The sequence below is a fragment of the Nicotiana tabacum genome, chromosome 3, assembly GCF_000715075.1.
Source record: "Nicotiana tabacum cultivar K326 chromosome 3, ASM71507v2, whole genome shotgun sequence".
Lineage (NCBI taxonomy): Eukaryota > Viridiplantae > Streptophyta > Magnoliopsida > Solanales > Solanaceae > Nicotiana > Nicotiana tabacum.
The window spans coordinates 128,713,068-128,732,049 of NC_134082.1; the positions used below are offsets into that span (position 1 = coordinate 128,713,068).

At 36.2% G+C, this 18,982-nt stretch overlaps 2 protein-coding genes across 4 annotated transcripts; one reads left to right on the top strand and one right to left on the bottom strand.

Moving 5' to 3' along the window:
• The first annotated feature begins 3,694 nt into the window (after positions 1–3,694).
• LOC107769704 (G-box-binding factor 1-like) lies at positions 3,695–11,724 on the top strand. Of its 3 annotated transcripts, none has more exons than XM_016588941.2 (12): positions 3,695–4,026; positions 6,240–6,362; positions 6,533–6,580; positions 6,685–6,771; positions 6,886–6,975; positions 7,099–7,259; positions 7,343–7,397; positions 7,539–7,587; positions 7,665–7,870; positions 8,748–8,825; positions 10,832–10,957; positions 11,293–11,724. In XM_016588941.2, exons 2-12 carry the CDS (start codon positions 6,306–6,308, stop codon positions 11,389–11,391), a joined length of 1,056 nt encoding a protein of 351 aa, XP_016444427.1. In that variant the 5' UTR covers positions 3,695–4,026; positions 6,240–6,305; the 3' UTR covers positions 11,392–11,724.
• A 4,042-nt stretch (positions 11,725–15,766) lies between these two features.
• LOC107769694 (scarecrow-like protein 15) lies at positions 15,767–17,875 on the bottom strand. Its single transcript, XM_016588934.2, has one exon. It carries the CDS (start codon positions 17,537–17,539, stop codon positions 15,911–15,913), a length of 1,629 nt encoding a protein of 542 aa, XP_016444420.1. The 5' UTR covers positions 17,540–17,875; the 3' UTR covers positions 15,767–15,910.
• Positions 17,876–18,982: the final 1,107 nt, after the last annotated feature.

Sequence of the window (18,982 nt, forward strand, 5' to 3'; positions counted from 1 at the left end):
GATTAAGGGGATGGAAATTGGGTAGTAAAGTATATGATGACATGTACGCTAATGCTACGCATAACACCTCTATTTGAGGAAAGTTTACCGAGTATTGCACAGAAGTGATCCTATAGGCTAATAAACCTAGGAGCCCCTTTATCCCGTTTAAATAATCTCTATTTGTTTAAATTGCTTATGACTAATTCACTTAAATTGAGTTTGGTTGGGACCCACCATTGTGGACCTCGAGGAATGCCTAACACCTTTCCCTCAAGGTAATTTCGAGCCCTTACCCAATCTCTGGTACCACAAACTGGTTTCATGAGTTAATTGTCCTAGGTTCCCTAACGCACCTTAATCCGTTAGGTGGTGATTCTTCAAATTCCATACCCAATTGCCAAAAGGAAAGGAGTTGTCCAAAATGTCGAAACCCAGACTCCGCGAGAAAAAAAGGGGCGCGACAGCTGATGATGTTGCTTAGTATGTGAAGACTTGCCTAGTATGCCAGAAAGACAAGCCAGGCCGCTTGACACAGGCGGGACTTTTGGAGCCATTGCCTGTTCCAAAGAGATCTTGGGAAAGCATTTTACTGGATTTCATCACCAGATTATCCAAGGTCGGAGATCTTACAACTATCCTGGTTGTGGTGGATCGGTTTTCCCAATATGCTACGTTTATAGTAGCCCCACAATATATATCAGCAGAAGATACAACTCAACTCTTCTTCTCTCATATTGTCAAATACTAGGGTCTGTCTAAAGACATCATTAGTGATCGTGACTCTCACTTTACTAGCAACTTTGGACTCAACTCTTTAAGTGCCTTTGGTCAAAATTGAGCTACAATTTAAGTTTCCATCCACAATCTGATGGCCAGACGAAGCGGTTCAATGGAATGTTGGAGGAATATCTTCGCCATTTTGTTACCATATCGCAGAAAAATTTAGTGAAGCTTCTGGATGCTGCTCAATTTGTTTCAATTCACAAAAGAGCACTAGTACAGAAAAAGTGCTTTTAAAATTATTACCGGACAACAACCACTACTCCTATACAATATGAATGTCCTAAACATGTCGAAATCTCCTCAACCTGCTAGCTTCTCAAAGGAATGGAAGAGAAATTTGGAGATAGTGCAGAGCTATCTTATCAAAGCCCAAAAGCGGATGAAGAAGCATGCTGATCAAAACCATCGCTTTATTAAATACCAAGTAGGAGATAAAGTGATGGTGAAAATCCCAAAGTGATACTTGTTTGTAGGGATCAATGACCCTTGTCTGTTGCAAAAATACATTGGACCCTTGTCCATTGAGAAGCGCATTGGGAAAGTTACATACCGGGTGGATACCCCAGCCTGGTGGAAGATTCATCCAATCTTTCATGTTAGCCTTCTGAAACCATTTCGGGAAGACATGGAGGATCCTTCACAGAGCTAACTCACAATACCAGTATTCGAGGCCCTAACTCAATAGGAAAAAGGTGTGTAGAAGCTATTCTCGATGATCGAGTTGTTCATGCTTCAAGGAAATATCACCAAGAGCTCTTAGTAAAATGGCAGGGTTGTGATGCAGAGGAGAATACTTAGGAGAGGCGAACAAACCTCAAAGCCTAATCGATTGTTACCTTGCAAGTAAGGCGTCGAGGACGTCGCAAACTTAGGTGGGGTGAATGTCATGGGCGGCTTTCCAGCCATGCCCCAAGACCCCTTGGACGTGCCCCATGGTGTCCAGGTAACCTTCCATCGCGTAGCGCCATGGACAACCCCGTGGTCTTGGCCGCGCCAAGTGACAAACGTGCATGTGCCTATGTCGCCCCACCGATAGCCTTCGCCAGCTCCTAGCCGCAGGCAGATGCCAACAGTGTCGCGCACACAGATAGTGTTGCGCGCGCATACTCTGATGCTAAAGACAAGATTGCTGCCAATGGACCTGCTTCTACCTTGTAGGAATCTATGTCCTTTTCATTGTAAATATAGAGCAATTTTATTTCATATATTTCCATTATATCTCTCTAGCTTAGTTAGGTCAAGTCCTATAACTTTGATTTATTTTTTTAAGCATTATTAGGGGGGATCAAACGTTCAAACTTTCTAGAAAGCAAAGAATTCTCTGTACTGGTGTCTCTCCCTTTGACACTGTGTTGCTTTTCTATAATAGCTTTCATTAATGCAATCAAGCTTTCTTTCATTCTCAATTTTCTTTCCTGTTTTCTCAATTGCTCTTGACATTGATTTTTCTGTACGGCACTGACAATCTCGTCTAGCGTACGGAGGGACTTCAGTTGGCGGATGGTAACTATTCAGACCTCGGTTGCTTAGCCTTATGTCGCCTTTCCAAGGAATATATCAGGAAGGCGCCGCATACCAGCAAAGTGTGAAAAGAATTGCTCAAGCATGAATTATTTCTCTTTTAACAATGCTAATATGAAGATTAATTGAGGGAGTAAGACAAGTAAATTCTTTAGAAATAAACCTAATCAAACTTGTAAGTTCCAGCATGAATGTCTATTGGTACAATTCACATGTTAAAACACACTCGGCGCCGCCTCTACATGACCGAAGGACTTGAGGAGGGAGAGGGGAAAGCAAAAGGAAAAAGGAGGACACAAACTTAGCTGACATACAGTTGGGGAAATTAATAAGTTAAGTTATCCAAAAATTTGTTGCCTTGTCATTCCTATCCACTCTTCTATTGCCAACTCTGCACTTTCTTTTCCCCTCACGTGTCACCTTTCCCCCAAAAACCCTACTACTTCCCTCCTTTTATCACATTGGTCCAGCCCCACTAATTAAATCTACGGGGTATTGATGTATATTTGAAAACCGACTAAACCGATTAAACTGTACCGTACTGAATCGATTCTTAGGGTTCTTTTAAAGAAATCGTAGATTTTTATATAAATTAATAACCGTATCGGTAATTGGGGTAGATTTTTTATTTTATAAAAATAAACCAAAAAAATACCGAACCGTACCGAATAAATTTTACATGTGAAAAATATATTTATAGAGTAAGCTTAAAACTAATAAAGCATTAAATTTTTTATTAGGCCTTGGAATTATGAAAACTGTTACAAGCTAACAAGTAATTAAACTCAAAATACTAATTCCTAAAACCTATTATTCTGCTTATACTTAAACTAAGTTATTTCAAGTATCTTTATTAAGAAAGACACAAAATATTCCAGCGATTATGAGTAGCAAATATAATGTATTGAATATGTTTCCTTTCATATAATTTAGATTTATTTTTTTGAATATTTAATATAGACTTTATTCTTGAGTCTCAGCTTGATTAATATCTTTCCACTCGTGTGATTTATATTTTCTTTGCTTTTACTTAGTTTCTTTTACGTTACTGTCGAATAGTTGATCTATCCATACTTTAGCCATCTTTCATGTTTTTTAATTCATCACCTTTTAAACAGTAAAAATGTCTAGAGAGTTTTAATAAGTCCTATAAAAGAACGCGTGTTATTGCATTCTACTTTTACTAGTGAATTTTACATGACATTTAAAAAAATACCAAAAATTAACCGAACCGTACCGATACCGAAGTGAAACCGACATGATTGAGATGATTTCGAAAAGTCTAATTTTAGTTATGCATAATAGAATAATCGAAAAATTAGTATGGTACAAATTTTATAAAATAACCGCCCGAACCGAACCATTGACACCCCTAATTAAACCCCAAAGACTTATTACATGCCATTTTATCACACATTAGCAAGTTTTGTTTAAAAAGGAAAATACTTCGACAAAAACTGACCTTGTTCCTGTTTTCCCCCTTAAATGAAACTGCAACTACTTTCTTCTTCTACTTCTTCTTTTGCCACAGTTTTCAGTTCAGACACTACCCAAAAACCAAAATTGTTACAACCTTAACCCTACTAAAGTTTCCTTGATCTCCTGAGGAAGCACTTGGGGGTACTATATTTACCAAGAAGAAGAAGAAGAAGAAGTGAAACCAAAAAAGGAAAGTTAAAAAATCAAAACTTTAGCCGACTTGGAACCTCCTTGTTCCACCCCTCTTCCAATACACCCCAGGTCAGCTCCCCCCACCGCCTCCTCTTTCTTTGTTTTGTTTTCTTACTTCTTAATTTGGTATATGAATTATTTGCCTTTGTGTTTGCACGCGCCTTAACATGCTAATACTCCACGCACACGCACACACATAGACAGACAACTACTAGAGAATTACCTAAGACATGATTTGTGTGTTTGTTATTTTTTAATCCTGTTCTAAAGATTTGAACTTTGGGATCTCTCTTTTAGTGTTTAGCAGTTTCCTTTTGGTTTGTGTACTTGATCCCTGTTATGTTTGAAATTGAGCTTTACTTCTGTCTTTTGAGCTTAATAATCTATTTAGCAAGTCCCAACGGTTTCTTGGAAGATAAATTCTTGCAACTAAGTTGTTCAATTGACAAAAGAAAAAACCAATTCTTTTGTCCAGTTTTGTATTATGAATTAATTGCCTTTGATTTAAATCCTTTCTTGCTTTCTGGTAGTGGAATTATTCTATCGGGTTTTAAGTGAACTTTCCAAAAATCTTTTTTTTTTCCCTTATTTCCTTTGGTACTTGTTACAGATGAGAATTATTTCTAATTAGAGGTGGGTGGTCTCCCACTTATTTGTTCTAAAAACCCTAGAGCTCTATAGTTTTATAGAGAGGACACTTCAACCTGAAATGTTGTGCCTAAAGATGGTGTACATAGATGTTGGCAATATTCTTTAAGCAAAAACACCAACTATTATATTGTAAGATTTAACATCAAGAAGACATGATTAATAAATATTTATGATGCAATTGGTCTTCATTAAAAACCGTTGTATTTGGTGCAATTGGTCTTCATGGAAATGATGTTGAAACCAAGAAAAGTATGGACTAGAGACCATTAACAATTTGTTTGGATGGTTGTTACATATCGTTTCATAATGTATCGTATCATATTGTATTGTATTGTACTGTATCGTTTGATGAATACAATGTTTGGATGAATTGTGTCGTTTTGCCGTCGTTTCATGGCATCATGCACCAATAATATGATGATTAAACTTGTAATATTACAAAGAAAAATTATAATACGGTATATAAAAAGGTAGGGTAAATGATAAAATAAAACTATTTAATAATAATGAAGGGTGAGATTCAGAGAAAAACACAAGGAAACGACGCGACCACGCCAAATTGGTCGTTACATAAAGTGGCACATTTCATCGTTACGTAACGACGGATTTAACGATACGATACAATAAAATTTAAGTAACAATCAAAACAAACATTGTATTTAAAGTAACAATACGATAACGATACATAAGAAAGACTTGACCTTTAGGATTAATGGATGGCATTATTTATATTTTGAAATTTAATTATATTGAACCAGAATGTGAAGTTCAAGCGTTCTGAACGGGGTTCGCATGCTAGAGATGATATGATGAAAAGTGGGATATATGGTGTAAGCAAAAGCTATATCGGTGGAATTGTAGCCCCTCCCCCCCCCCCCCCCCACAAAACCCCCCAATCCCCAGTTATGTAGTCATGGAAAGGATTTTCCTTTTCTTGATAATCTGTTAGTCTACAATGTTTTCTCTAGAGAACATAGCAATTTCTTTAAGAAAATAAATTAATATTTTTAATAAGATTTATTAGTTTGAAATGAGTACATGCCTTATTTACACAAGCACATCCCTCTTAAATTGTGCTTCAGTTTCTCTATATTCAGAGTCACATACAGATTGCACTGTAAGTTTAAACGATTGCTTTGCATGAATTTGTAAATTATTTTTTTTCTTTGATGGCTTTAAGGCTTCTTTCATCCTTTTTACAGTCAGCTTGTTGATAAAGTTGAATCGTTTTTGTGTAGACCAAAAAAAAGGGAATATGACATTTGTTTCTCATTGTTATGTTATGTGTGGTAAGATCGGTTTGTTCTTAGGCGGAGAGGTTTTTTGACCCAGTTTACACCGATATATTTACAAGTATAATTTTTTAAGCCCTCTATTTACATAACTCAACCGTAAATAATGTGGATTTGAGGCATAGTGTTCTCTGGTCTTCTTTTTATTTCATAAGAATAGCTTTTGAGGCAGAATTTGTATATTATTTGCTTATCAGAAAAGCAAGAAACTGTATACTTGTTCCTACGACAATGACTGCATAATCTCGCTAGGTGGAAAATGGTTGGAGTTCTAACTTCTACCCAAAAAAAGAAAGTGGAAGAGTTCTAATTTCTTTTCCCTATTTATGATCCATCTAGCCTTTAATCGAGTGCACCATCTCTGAATTATTCACGTGGTCCCCGAGTATACAATCAATTGACCCAATGGGAGCTGGGGAAGAGAGCACCCCTACAAAGCCTTCAAAACCGGCTTCAACTCAGGTCCCTTTCCTTCTCTTTCTTTTCTTTTGTACATTTAAGGCTAATAAGTCATCAAACATGTGCTATTCTCTCTCTCTCTCTCTCTCTCTCTCTCTGTATGTGTGTGTGTGCACAGATGTATTAATGTATGTATTGGCTGACTGCTAACGTGTTTTCTAATGTTTGATCAGGAGACACAAACTACACCCTCATATCCTGATTGGTCAAGCTCTATGCAGGTTGATATTAAGTTCCATAATGATTAAGCCAATAACATGAATGCTGATGAATAAGTTTTCTAGTTTTCTAGTCTATCAAGCACTAATTCTCTTTTCCTGGTTAGGCTTATTATAGCGCTGGAGCTACTCCTCCCTTCTTTGCCTCACCTGTTGCTTCTCCTGCTTCCCACCCATACTTGTGGGGAGGCCAGGTAATTGATTTTTCATTCCTAATTTATTTAGTTTCCTGCTTTACAAGTTTTCTATCACACGACCTCAGAACATATCTATAGAGTACTTTCTCTGATCACCTTGTGATATTTCAGCATCCTCTTATGCCTCCTTATGGGGCTCCAGTCCCGTATCCAGCTTTATATCCTCCTGCTGGAGTTTATGCTCATCCTAACATGGCCACGGTAATGAAGCTTATCGGTAATTTTTTTCGTATGAATTTGAAAGCTGATGAAAGGAAGTCACCTCTTCTTCAAAAAAAAAAAAAAAGATACTTCATGTTAATACCTTTGTTCATGTCTTTTCAGCACACTCCAAACGCTGTGCAGGCAAATCTTGAATCAAACAGGAAGGATCCTGAAGGAAAGGATCGGAGTACGAACAAAAAGTTAAAGGCCAGTTCTGGTGGCAAGGCAGGCGACAGCGGGAAAGTTGCTTCGGGTTCTGGAAATGATGGTGCCACACAAAGGTCTGATTTACAATCACATTTTCCACAGATTCTTCTTTTTGGGTTGGTCATGCATCTAATTGGAATATTTTTTTCTTGAACAGTGATGAAACCAGAAGTGAAGGTACATCAGATACAAATGATGAAAATGATAACCATGTGAGTATTCAGATCAATCTAACCACCTTTTGTTCTTTATTTAGATACTATGGAGATCACGAGTCTCAATTTTATGCTTACCTTGTCCTGTGATTGCTAGTTGATTTTTTATTTTATTTTTTTGATAATATGTAATCTCAGGAATTTGCTGCAAGTAAGAAGGGAAGCTTTGATCAAATGCTTGCCGATGGTAACTTCTGTGACCTTTCTTCTCGGTTCTGACATTCTTACTTCAATAACTGAGTTTCTAAATCTGGCGATTATCAGGAGCCAGTGCGCAGAATAATCCCACAACAGCAAATTACCAGACCTCTATGCATGCAAATCCTGTCACTGTGCCTGCAACTAACCTAAATATTGGAATGGATGCGTGGAATGCATCATCTGCCGGTCCTGGAGCGATCATAATACAGCCAAATGCGAATGGTCCAGTTATAGGACATGAAGGAAGGATGAATGATCAATGGGTTCAGGTACATTTTCTTTTCTTTAGCTTTTTTCACTCACTGAAATCAGTACTGTCATTTTTTACCAGATTAGTTCATGTATTCTGTCCTTCAAATTGTCCAGTCTAACTGCTTGTCTGCAAAAAGCTGCATATATTCCACCCATCTGTAGCAGATGGCTTCACTGAAGGTGGAATATTTTCTCTCGTAACACTAATTGTTGGTGTATCTTGAGTCTTAATATAGAGAGTTCCATGAATAGACGTAAAACAAATGGCTAAAAAGACTAATTTGTGAAATCTTTAGTTTCACAATTGTGAGTGAAGAAAGATCACAACCTGGAGAACTCTTAAAAGCACCCAACACTCTGATTTTACAAGGCTTCAGGTGTTTTAATTTGGTTGGTCCAGAAATAGCTCCGAGTTAAAATACGCCAGAAAACTCCTGAAGCTAGGCTGGTTTCATTCTTTATGGATTAAAATTGCCTGTTTGTAGGATTAGATTTTCTTATCAAATTTTTTGCATGAAAATATTTAAACCTTCATATGGTTCAAAAGGGACTATAAAACTGAACTTCCTTATATCATTAGTTCTTCCATGGTTCCATCTCGATTTTTCTGTATCTCTGGATATATCAGCATCTTGTGCTTGTTTGAAGTCCGTGGTTCTACCGTATAACACTGCCGCCGCCACCACCCCAGAAAAATTTCATGGTTCTTTCAGGTAGAGCAGTAAATTATGTAAGACGCGAAAGGCACTTTTCCATATTCCATAGGTCGATAGTGCCCCTTCATTTTTGTGTGCCAGAGCAAGTACACAATCAATGATGGGGTTATAGCCCTGTTATCATCGTTTTTCTGTTTCTTTTTGTTGATAGATTTCTTTATAACCCTGCTTTTGACAGGACGAACGTGAACTTAAAAGACAAAAGAGAAAGCAATCTAATAGGGAGTCAGCTAGGAGGTCAAGGCTACATAAGCAGGTATGAGTTACTCTTTGTAGATAATGTTACTCTTTCCATCTTTTACCGGTCAGAGTTGACTATATGTCTTTTATTATGAGCCATAAAGATTCTTCTCCACATGGCTTTAGACTTAGACATCTGGTTTCAAGCAGAGGCCCCCAAATTTATTTCTAATAATAAATAAAAGCAGCTCTTAAAGACAATGATGTGGTTTACAGTCTACACACCAATATAAAGCCTTAAGATCATTCTGTTTTACGCACCCAAGAGTGGCCTAGTGGTCAATAAAGTAGGTGAGAACATGAGGTCTCTGGTTCAAAACCTAGCGGACCTAAAAAATACTAGGTGATTTCATCCCATCTATCCAAGCCTTGGTGGATAGAGTTACCTGGTACAAGTTGCTGGTGGGAGGTGGCAGGTATCCCGTGGAATTAATCGAGGTTCGCAGAAGTTGGCCTTGGCACCACGGTTATTAAAAAAACGATCATTGTTTTACGCCATCATATGGCACACTGATCTTTTTGCATTTTCGTCTAGCCACATTAACTTAGACTGATGCTTCAAGTTCCCTGTTTCAACCAAATCATTAATATCTTATGATGATGAATTTTTCTAGTTGATTGAAACACATTTGTGTCACCTTTATGAAAGGTCTCCGGCACAAATAAGTAAGAATATGGGAATGCAATTCGATGTGATATCTGCATATCATGCTCTAATCTGCAGATAGTGTTTTAAGGCCCTAGTAACTGTAACTTTCTTTCTTAGTGTTTTCTCTTTTTCTCTGAAAGAACAAGATCTGGTGTCTCCCTATTATTTCAATTCGTGAAGGCAATGTAAAGCACATGCTAGAAAATTTCTTCGAGTTGTAGAAGACAAATTAACGGATGGTATGTACCAGAAATGGAATATAGTGTGAAAAGCAACAGGAGATGCAGTCATATCAAATGTCACATAAAACAAACCACTTATAGACTGTCTCCCTTAAACCACCATCCTCTTGAAGGCTGATTACCTGTTCTCAAAAGTTAGTCTGGCCCAACTATGTCTAACCCTTTCCAAAGAGAATCTTATTTCAAATCCTAGTACAGCCTCTTTTATGGACCCGTAGTCAATACTTAATATTCTTGTTCTCTCACCTTATAGACTTAATTGTTAATTATAATTACTGATCCCTTTGTGAAACTGTTTCGTAATCATCCTAGCTAAGACATATTATGTAAACGTAGGGAGTAATAAGTATTATATTTGAGAGACATGGTTGAGTAAATGTAGCCACTAATGTATAATATACTCTCCTTTAACTATCAGTTAAGCTCTTGAAAACATCTTTAGCCCTCGAGCTCCCGGAAAGGCAATTGTTCTAAGCAAAACAGCTTGAACCAGAAAACTATTAAGTGACAAATAAAAGCATATATGACCATGGATCTTGATGGGCTTAATTGAATAGGAAGTGGATAACTGGATAGAAGTGTAAATACCCATTATAATTTCTCATGTCATTGGGGATCGATGCATAGCCCAAGTGTATCCACCCAAAAGGAGAAAGATAGAGAAGACCATATTCACGCAGATGCAGTATTCAGCTACTGTTTTCTCCTAATGATAGTTGTTAGTTAAATTAAATGGTTACATGAAGTGATGGGAAGCGTCATTAAATTAATGCCAAGAAACAAAGGAATTGGCTGCTTTCCATTTTAGGAGTTCATCTTACTGTATGTGGACTTTTCCTGTCCTTGTATATGACATCAGTTTAGAAAGGAGTTACAACTAGTGACAAAGTGTAAAAATTCTTCCCGTGCACATCAAGAACTCAGCCCGCACAAAAACATGATACTCTTTTCCATTCATGTTACAACAGCAACCAGAATTCCAGCAGGATAGCAAACAAGCTGATTTTAGTTATTCATGTTCATGGGCGGTTTGATTGTTTGCTTGCTCCAATTTCTGGAATCCAGATTGTACTCAAAATTTCTTTTAGATTTTCTGGCTGTCATGTTGTTTTCTGTTTCTTATTTTTGCAGGCTGAGTGTGAAGAGCTGCAGCGTAGGGTAGAAGCTTTGAGCGGCGAGAATCATTCACTCAAAGATGAGCTCCAACGGCTCTCTGAGGAATGTGAGAAGCTTACGTCAGAGAATAGTTCGATAAAGGTACTTAATACCTTCTTAAGTGTTCCTCTAATTGCTCATCATCCTCTATATTTGGTTGCCCTCATTTTTAAGTAATATTCTCAAGTACCCTCTTCACGTGATCCCCTTTTCCTTTCCCTCATCTTCTACCTTTGTACTTTATTGGGATAGTACGATGCTGCTTCTCGAATAGCAGTTTGTTATAAAATGTGAGGCAATTAGCATCGTGGAATCTTTTGCTGCAGCATCGTGTTCATCTTTTTCTATAGTACTATTTTGTTGTTCTTTTTAACCTGACCAAGCAGTTCTGAAGGGGAGAAAGATGGAAGTACTAATATTATATGGTGGTGCAACAGGAAGAGTTAACGCGGTTGTGTGGGCCAGATGCTGTGTCTAAGCTAGAGAGCAACGGCAATGCCAGTCATCTACAATCTAACGTTGAGGAAGCTAATTAAGGAAAAGCCAGGACTGAGTAGAGTAAGTGATCTAAGTTACAAGTGCTCACAAATATTTCAGGAGCCTAAAGTAAAGAATTCATTGCTTCTAGGTGCAGCAGAATGAGAAATGTTTGTTGTCCTACTAACCTATACCCTTTAACCCTTTTTGAGTGCGACTGGAACATTTATTTTCTAGTTGTAACCCCAGTGTTGAGTCAGTCTGTGCTCTTGTTAAATTAACTACAATAACTGGAATGTAAACTAAGTCGTCTTTCTGGTGAGTGCACCACTAAGTACTGTTGGAATTTGACCTTCTTTGCATTGGATATCTTTAAAGCCTCTTGCATTGAATGTGGATGAGATTTTGGCAGGGAATATCTTTTAGGCCAGCACTAAGGACAGAAATATGAGAAAATTAGCAATTTACTTTTCAATTCTAAACTAATTAGAGTTGGTTATATAAATTTTATATAATTCATTTTGTTTATGTATAAGAATACTTCAGTATTTTCATATTGGTACATATATAACTTAAATCTTTTGGTAATACATTAAAATGTTTTGCATAAGCAGTGCAGTTGAATTTGTATAGGGGGTTACTAACATGTAGTTATTGTATTAGTTGACTTAATGATGTAAAAGTTATTGGTTGCTAATCTATATATAATATAAAGCTAGGCATAGACAAGATGATGTGACACCTCTTTATGGCCTAGAAGATCATTTATCTTTTTTCTCCTTTTTTTGAATTTTTTTGTCTAATTCTTTTAACGGAAAAGGGCCAAAAATATCCCTAACGTATTGAAAATGGCTCAAAAATGTCCTCCGTTAACCTTTTGGTCTAAAAATACCCTTAAAGTATTGAAAATGGCTCACGTATACCCTTAATGTTTTATTTTTTGCTCACATATACCCTTGAAACTAACAAAACATGAATGATAAATTTTTGGTTCACCTTCCCTCAATATATCATATATTTTTATATATATAAAAACTAACACACACACACACACACATATATATATATATAAACTAACAAAATATCCCATACATATTCTTTAAAGTTGTGTATTTTATACTTTATACATACCACTATTATATAATTTATCACATATATATTATAATAGAAAATATATAAGAATCACCGGTAGAAGTTATAACATATACCCTTGAAACCAACAAAACATGAATGGTAAATTTTTTGTTCACCTCCCATCAATATATCATATATTTTTTATATGTATATACCCCACACACACATACATATATATTACTTTCTGGGAAGAACATAATGTTGACGGGTCATTCACATATTTTTTTTGTTTATTAATAGAAAATTAACCATAATAATAATAGAGAATAAATAAATAAATAAAATCTCATCTTTTAAAAATTAACAAAGACATATGTTACTTATTCAAAACTATATTGACATCTAATGGAACAAATTGTAATGGAGCGGAACTGCTCCCTTTTTTTGTCATGTTATAACTTCGACCGGTAGTTCTTATATATTTTCTATTATAATAGTATATGTGATAAATTATATAATAGTGGTATATATTAAGTATAAAATACACAACTTTGAAGAATATGTATGGGATATTTCATTTGTTTACGTGTATTATGATGTGTATATATATATAAAAAATTTAAGTATGTGGCATAAAATACATATAAGAAAATATATGATATATTGATGGAAGGTGAACCCAAAAATTACCATCTATGTTTAGTTAGTTTCAAGGGTATATGTGAGCCAAAAATAAAATGTTAAGGGTATTTTTGAGCCATTTTCAATACGTTAGGGGTATTTTTAGACCAAAAGGTTAAGGGAGGGCATTTTTGAGCCATTTTTAATACGTTAGAGGTATTTTTGGCCCTTTTCCGTTCTTTTAATAACAAATTCAATATATTTCTCTCATATTCTTCATTAATGACACTTATTGCTAATGAGCAATCACTACATACGTTCAAATATTAAAACAAAATGAGGCCCATCTTAAGTGCAGCTACCGTTACAATTCTATCATTGTGCTCCCAAGTTTTTTCTTTTTTAATTCTTCAAAGTTGCTATGAGAGAGCGCATTGGAGTCCAAGACAACCAAATCTAAAGTGAACAGATGCATATTTTCAATCAAGAAGTTGTCCCAATTGAAAACATCGTTATATTGGAGAGTACGTAATCCTACAAATCTTGATTTTCATGTCTAAGGTTTCACGGATATATGGGCGTTAATTTATCTCATGTGAATTTTTTGTTGGAAGTGCAAAAGGTTTACTTCAACTGGACAAATAGAAACTCCCTCTACAAGAAGAAGATTTGAAAAATGTAATTTTTCTTTTAAATTAATGTGCATATGCTTTGTAGGAAAGAATGATGTATAGGCTTCCTATTTGTCTCTTTTTTCGATAGTTTCTTTGTTAAACGTGAATGGTTAGAGGTTTGGTCCATATCCCCCTCGAACATAAGTAACATTTTTTATTTATTGACATGTATGATCATAATATTGTTTCTGCAATTTCACTCAATTCTTTCTATTTAATTATTTTTTTTAAAAAAATCCAAAATCTATGTATTAGTAAAGAAACAATCGGTTAGAAAATTCAAAAGTCATTATCAAAAGTTACAACCATTATTTATAGTCCAAAAGTCTATAGGTATGCTTTGCTAAAAGTTATAACCGTTGCCAATATTAATAACAATTATTAGTATCTTTAAATTAGACCCATGTTTATTATGATTTATGGATCATTATTCATTATGCATGATTTGTTTTCCTCCTTATCAGAAAAGAGCAAGTGAGAACGGTTTAACTTTAAGCCTTTGAATTTTAGAATTCTCATCATCTCAAGGTTGAAAATGAAATCATCTGTAAATGTTTTAGCTTTAATATATTTTAATCCAACAGGTTATTTGTCAATGAAATCAACCTGATTTATGTTTGAAGGAGACAATGGGACAACCAGGGAGGAGGAAAGTTTGAAAAAATTATATAGTAGAAAAAATAATTCGATTTTTTAAATATTAATATATTCATATAAGATGAAATGGGGGAGAACTTTAGATTGAATGCTTGGATTAAATGTCTATACTTCCATTTTATATATGATAATGATTTTTTTTGTATTTTTTATTTTCTTTCATTAAATTTATGATTTTTATATTTGTAAAAAAGTTATTTTTATAACCGCGTAAAGCGTGGCCAAATACACTAGTATTTTATATAATTGTCTGCAATTATTTTTTAGATGACTTAATATGTGGTAACACCATACTGCTTCAGTGCGTCTCCTCACTTATCAGCAGCTAGTTTATCGAATCTACCTGATTTGACTATACATAGGTTTAACTTTATCTTTTAATGAAATTTCTCGGAATTATTCACAAGTCACAATCTATTACTCCTAATTGAACATGGCCATGTTTTTAGGTAACAATTACGCGAGATACTCTATTTGGTCTCTCCTAATTAATTTATACTTATATTTTTAAAATTATTTAATCTATACTCTAATTTTTACAACTTCACACTAGTCGTCGCTTCCTCCTCTTCTTCCTGCGAGCTGTGCACTCCTTTCTTTTCCTCCTCCTCCTCTTCTTTTTCTTTTCTCTCTCAAACACATGATACTCTATGTAAGTATTATTGATTGAATATGAAATACTTAGTGATTTAGCACGGTACCAATAACATGGTTACATGGCCTGTTTATCATGGTGAAATTAACTTCATGGATGCATCTTATTTCACTGTCTCCAATTTCATAATGGGGAATTATTGGCTCCCTTGGACGGGAGTCTCTTACACGGGTGGTTTTTATATTTATAAGTAATAATTTTTTCTTGGTCTTTTATTTAATTTGATTGTGTTCTTCAGATAATTCCAAATATAATAAGTTGATTTTGTCTGAAGTTTGCACTATAAACTGAAGAATTTCAGACTAATTTGCCTGAAATTATCCCGATTGCTTTTGCAAGTCAGGCCAAACTTCAGGCGAAAATATCTAAAGTATTCTTTTGATAAGGTCACACTTCAGGCAAAAAAATCTCAAGTTAGACATAATTTTTTGCTACTTGAGGCCCGTATATCTGAAGTTATCCGAAAAGTGGATATATTTATAATTTTTTGTGCAAAGCAAGTATAAGTTCAATAGTGATCCCAAAACTGAATATAGATGCAAATGCCCTCGTTTTTACATGGAAAATAACAAATTAACATGGCGATTCGCTGGGAGATTTCTTTAAAATTAACAGCGAAAAAGTTACACACATTGCAATTATCCACTAATTAGAGAGACCAACCTGAGAGTCGAAATTAAGCTACAAAATTACAAAAAAAAAAAAAAAAAAAAAAAAGATAGTACCAACACAATTAAGAAAAACAAAAAAGCATAAAAAAAACATGCGACTTCTTAAAGTTTCGTTTTAGTTTTATCTGTTGTTATGCTACCCCCACCCCTAAAACTAAAACCATATAGCTAAAGATCGAAATCACTGCTATTATTACAACTAGTTTAGGGTTAGTAGTTTTTATTATTAACACCTCCAAGCTGACGTGGCTACTAGGGCCCTATCATGCCAGCACAGCAACATCTCCGCTTGTCTCTTTGCCACGTGGAATCCCCTAACCTGTACCCTCCCTAACAAACAATCTGCTTGAAAATCTGCAAACTGGCTTAATCCCACCGGCCGGAATCCGGCAGCCACCATCGCATCCTTCCACGAACCACCTCCTCGCCGCCCTACTGCCGCCACCATCTCCACTATCTTCGGGAACAGCACGAAATTTTCAATTTTCCTCATCCAATCCCCACAATTTCCGCCACCGATATTTGCTGCTTCTAGTGATTCCAGCAACGTAGAGTAAAATTCCAGCCCATCAATCACTGTCTGACGAAACGACGCTGTTCCGTAACCCATCAGCCCTTCGCTGTCCACGTGTACCACCATGTTAGGGGAAATACGACGGAGGTTGTTAACAAACCCTGACCCGATCCGTCGGAAGATAGCGGGGGATAAAAGCACCGCTGTCTTCTCTCCGTCCATGAACTTTATTGCTTTGAAGGATAACAACTCGAAAGTTCGAATTAGCACAAAATCTATTTCGAAACCGATATTGAGTTCACGAGCAAATTGTGTTAAATTTTCTCTGATTAACCTCGATTCCACAGCGTACTCTTCAGGAACTAGAGCCGTAATTCGAAGAACCGGCGCGTTGGCTTTACGACACTCGGCTTTATCGGCTAACTCTTTCATGAAGGAAGCCCAGTGGCCTCCGAGTCCGATGTCGAAGTCGATGACGTGGACTAGCATCGAGCCGTCGACTGCCTCAAGCACGGCTTGATTCGCCGTAAAGCTGGAGAACATAGGGATTGGAGATATGTTTGAGAAAATTTTGTAGGATTTGATGGTCTGAATCACGTCGGATGAGCTGGCAGGGCGAGTCTGCCGAGTTGACCCAGCGAGTTGGGCTTGGAGTGCTTCCTTGAAGTAAAAGGCAGCACGTTGGAGAGGTTTTCCGGCGGCGGATCTGAGCCGTTGATTGAGCCGTGCCAGTATCACATGTGCGAGCTGGAACGCGTTGGTTTCGAAGCACTCAGCGAAACGAATGAGCTCATCCACGTAATCAAATCCTACGTTCCAATTATTCTGGTGGATATCACCGGAGAGATCAAGGGCGTTAATGTAATTTCCCTGATTCACTGATTGAAATTGCTGAGGGAAATTCTCAGAGAAAGAAAAATCAGAGGTAGGGAACTGAGTCGAGTCAGCTGAGAATTCAGAGAGGTTATGGAACTGAGTCAGCGACTCGCTTTGTGTAAGGCTGAGTTGAGGGTGGTTAGATTTTGAGAGTGAAGCAGAATCGTCTTGCAAGCCAAGTTCTCTCATCAAAGAATCCCAATCTTCGAAGTTGCTCAGAACATGATCACCTAGCTGGAGAGGATCGTCGCCGCCGCAAAGGGCGGAGAAATCAGGATTTGTTATCACCTGCTTCTCAACGATAGGGCTGGGACTGCGGCGGAGTTCGAGGACTGATTTGGGTTCGTAGCACAAATTAGGGCCGTTGGCGGCGGCCGGAAAAGTAGCGTTCCGGAGGTTGTTGTTGTTATTGTTAATCAATGGTTTTGAACTCACGTTGTCATTAGAGGAAAAGGGCACTTTCATTTCTCTGGGAAAAAGAGAGGATTATTTGGTAACCGTAGCCAAAGTTTGTAAAGACTATGTAACTAACAAGTGAGTGAATTGTTTTTTGCGCGAGTGTTTGTAGTTGCTTTAATAGAACAAGACTTTGTATGGTGGGTGTGTTCTTTTTAGCTTTCCCTTCTACTTTCTTCAATGGCTCTCACACAAAATGGAGGCTTTTTGGGAGGATATATGATGATTGCTCGCTTTTATCACTATCTTTGCGTGCGTGCGGGCCTAATTGCATGCATGGGATTGAACTTGAAGTAACCATTTTCACTAACAACTATCAAAATATAAACATAAATAAATCAAATAAAGTCAAAATTCGGCACCTCTTGTGATAAGGTGGCTTCGCCACTACCCTTTAATTTGAGGGATATATGGGTATGATTACATGCATTAATTGCATGCATGTATGTGTTGTAGGGATTGGAACATGCAGGACACGAGCCTGAAGTGATTGATTTATCTTTTTGTAGCGTGTATGTGAAGTCTTTATTTTTGTACTTGATAGAAAGAGAGGGAAAAAGAAGGCTTTTCTACACTTTTCCAAACACTTTATTAGTATTTCTTACGTTCAATCTTCCCTTACCAATCTAATTGCTGGTTAGCATGTGTTCATGATTTAATGTGTTGTCCTTCCTTTAAATAATTCAAAGGACTTAGTTATTCTAATTTTATTTTGTTTTGGATTTATATATGTGGAAGTGTGCCAGTTAGTTAAGTGAAGAGATCAAACAAGAAAAACAGCTACGATAGTTGTCGAACCAATATAGCAGCTTTTTTCCAGTAAAGTTACTACTCCCTATGTTTCAATTTAGACGATATAGTTTGACTTGACACAAAGTTTAAAAAATAAAGAGAAGATTTTTGAAATATATGATCCTAAAAGCTTAAGGGAGTAAATTAAAAGCTTTATGAGGCCATAATATTTGTGGGTAAAATAAAACATTTAAAGTTAAATTATTTCTAAATAAAAAAAAATGTCATTCTTTTTGGAATGGACTAATAAGGAAAGTGTATCATTTAAATTAAAACGGGAAAAAAATATTACTTTTCCCTTCTTAATTAACTAACCATACCAAAGTTATTACAAGTCTTCCTAAAGTTACAACTCGAATATATGTTCAAAGTTAATTACAACAATCTGTTCAAAAGTATTGCTCTGCGCTTTCTGTTCTTCCTCTCTTAAAACCAATAGCACGCAAATTAGATAGATGCGAAGTAGTTAATATATATTGACCTTCTCAGTTATTACAGAGAAACATTAAAATTACAAAATTATTTTTTGTTACATTAAATTAATTAAATTATATGTGAATTGTTCAGAGTATACAATGATCATAAGGTCAATTTTTCGCACTAGGATAGTAGGTTATGACACGGTAAACGCCACACTAACGCTTTTCACTCTAAAATTCC

Bases quoted from the DNA above. Each gene is read 5' to 3' on its own strand.
- LOC107769704 (XM_016588941.2), top strand. From the start codon at position 6,306: ATGGGAGCTGGGGAAGAGAGCACCCCTACAAAGCCTTCAAAACCGGCT. The intron at 7,260-7,342 runs GTCTGATTTACA...TTTCTTGAACAG, and splicing joins AATGATGGTGCCACACAAAG to TGATGAAACCAGAAGTGAAG. The intron at 7,588-7,664 runs GTAACTTCTGTG...GGCGATTATCAG, and splicing joins TGATCAAATGCTTGCCGATG to GAGCCAGTGCGCAGAATAAT.
- LOC107769694 (XM_016588934.2), bottom strand. From the start codon at position 17,539: ATGAAAGTGCCCTTTTCCTCTAATGACAACGTGAGTTCAAAACCATTG.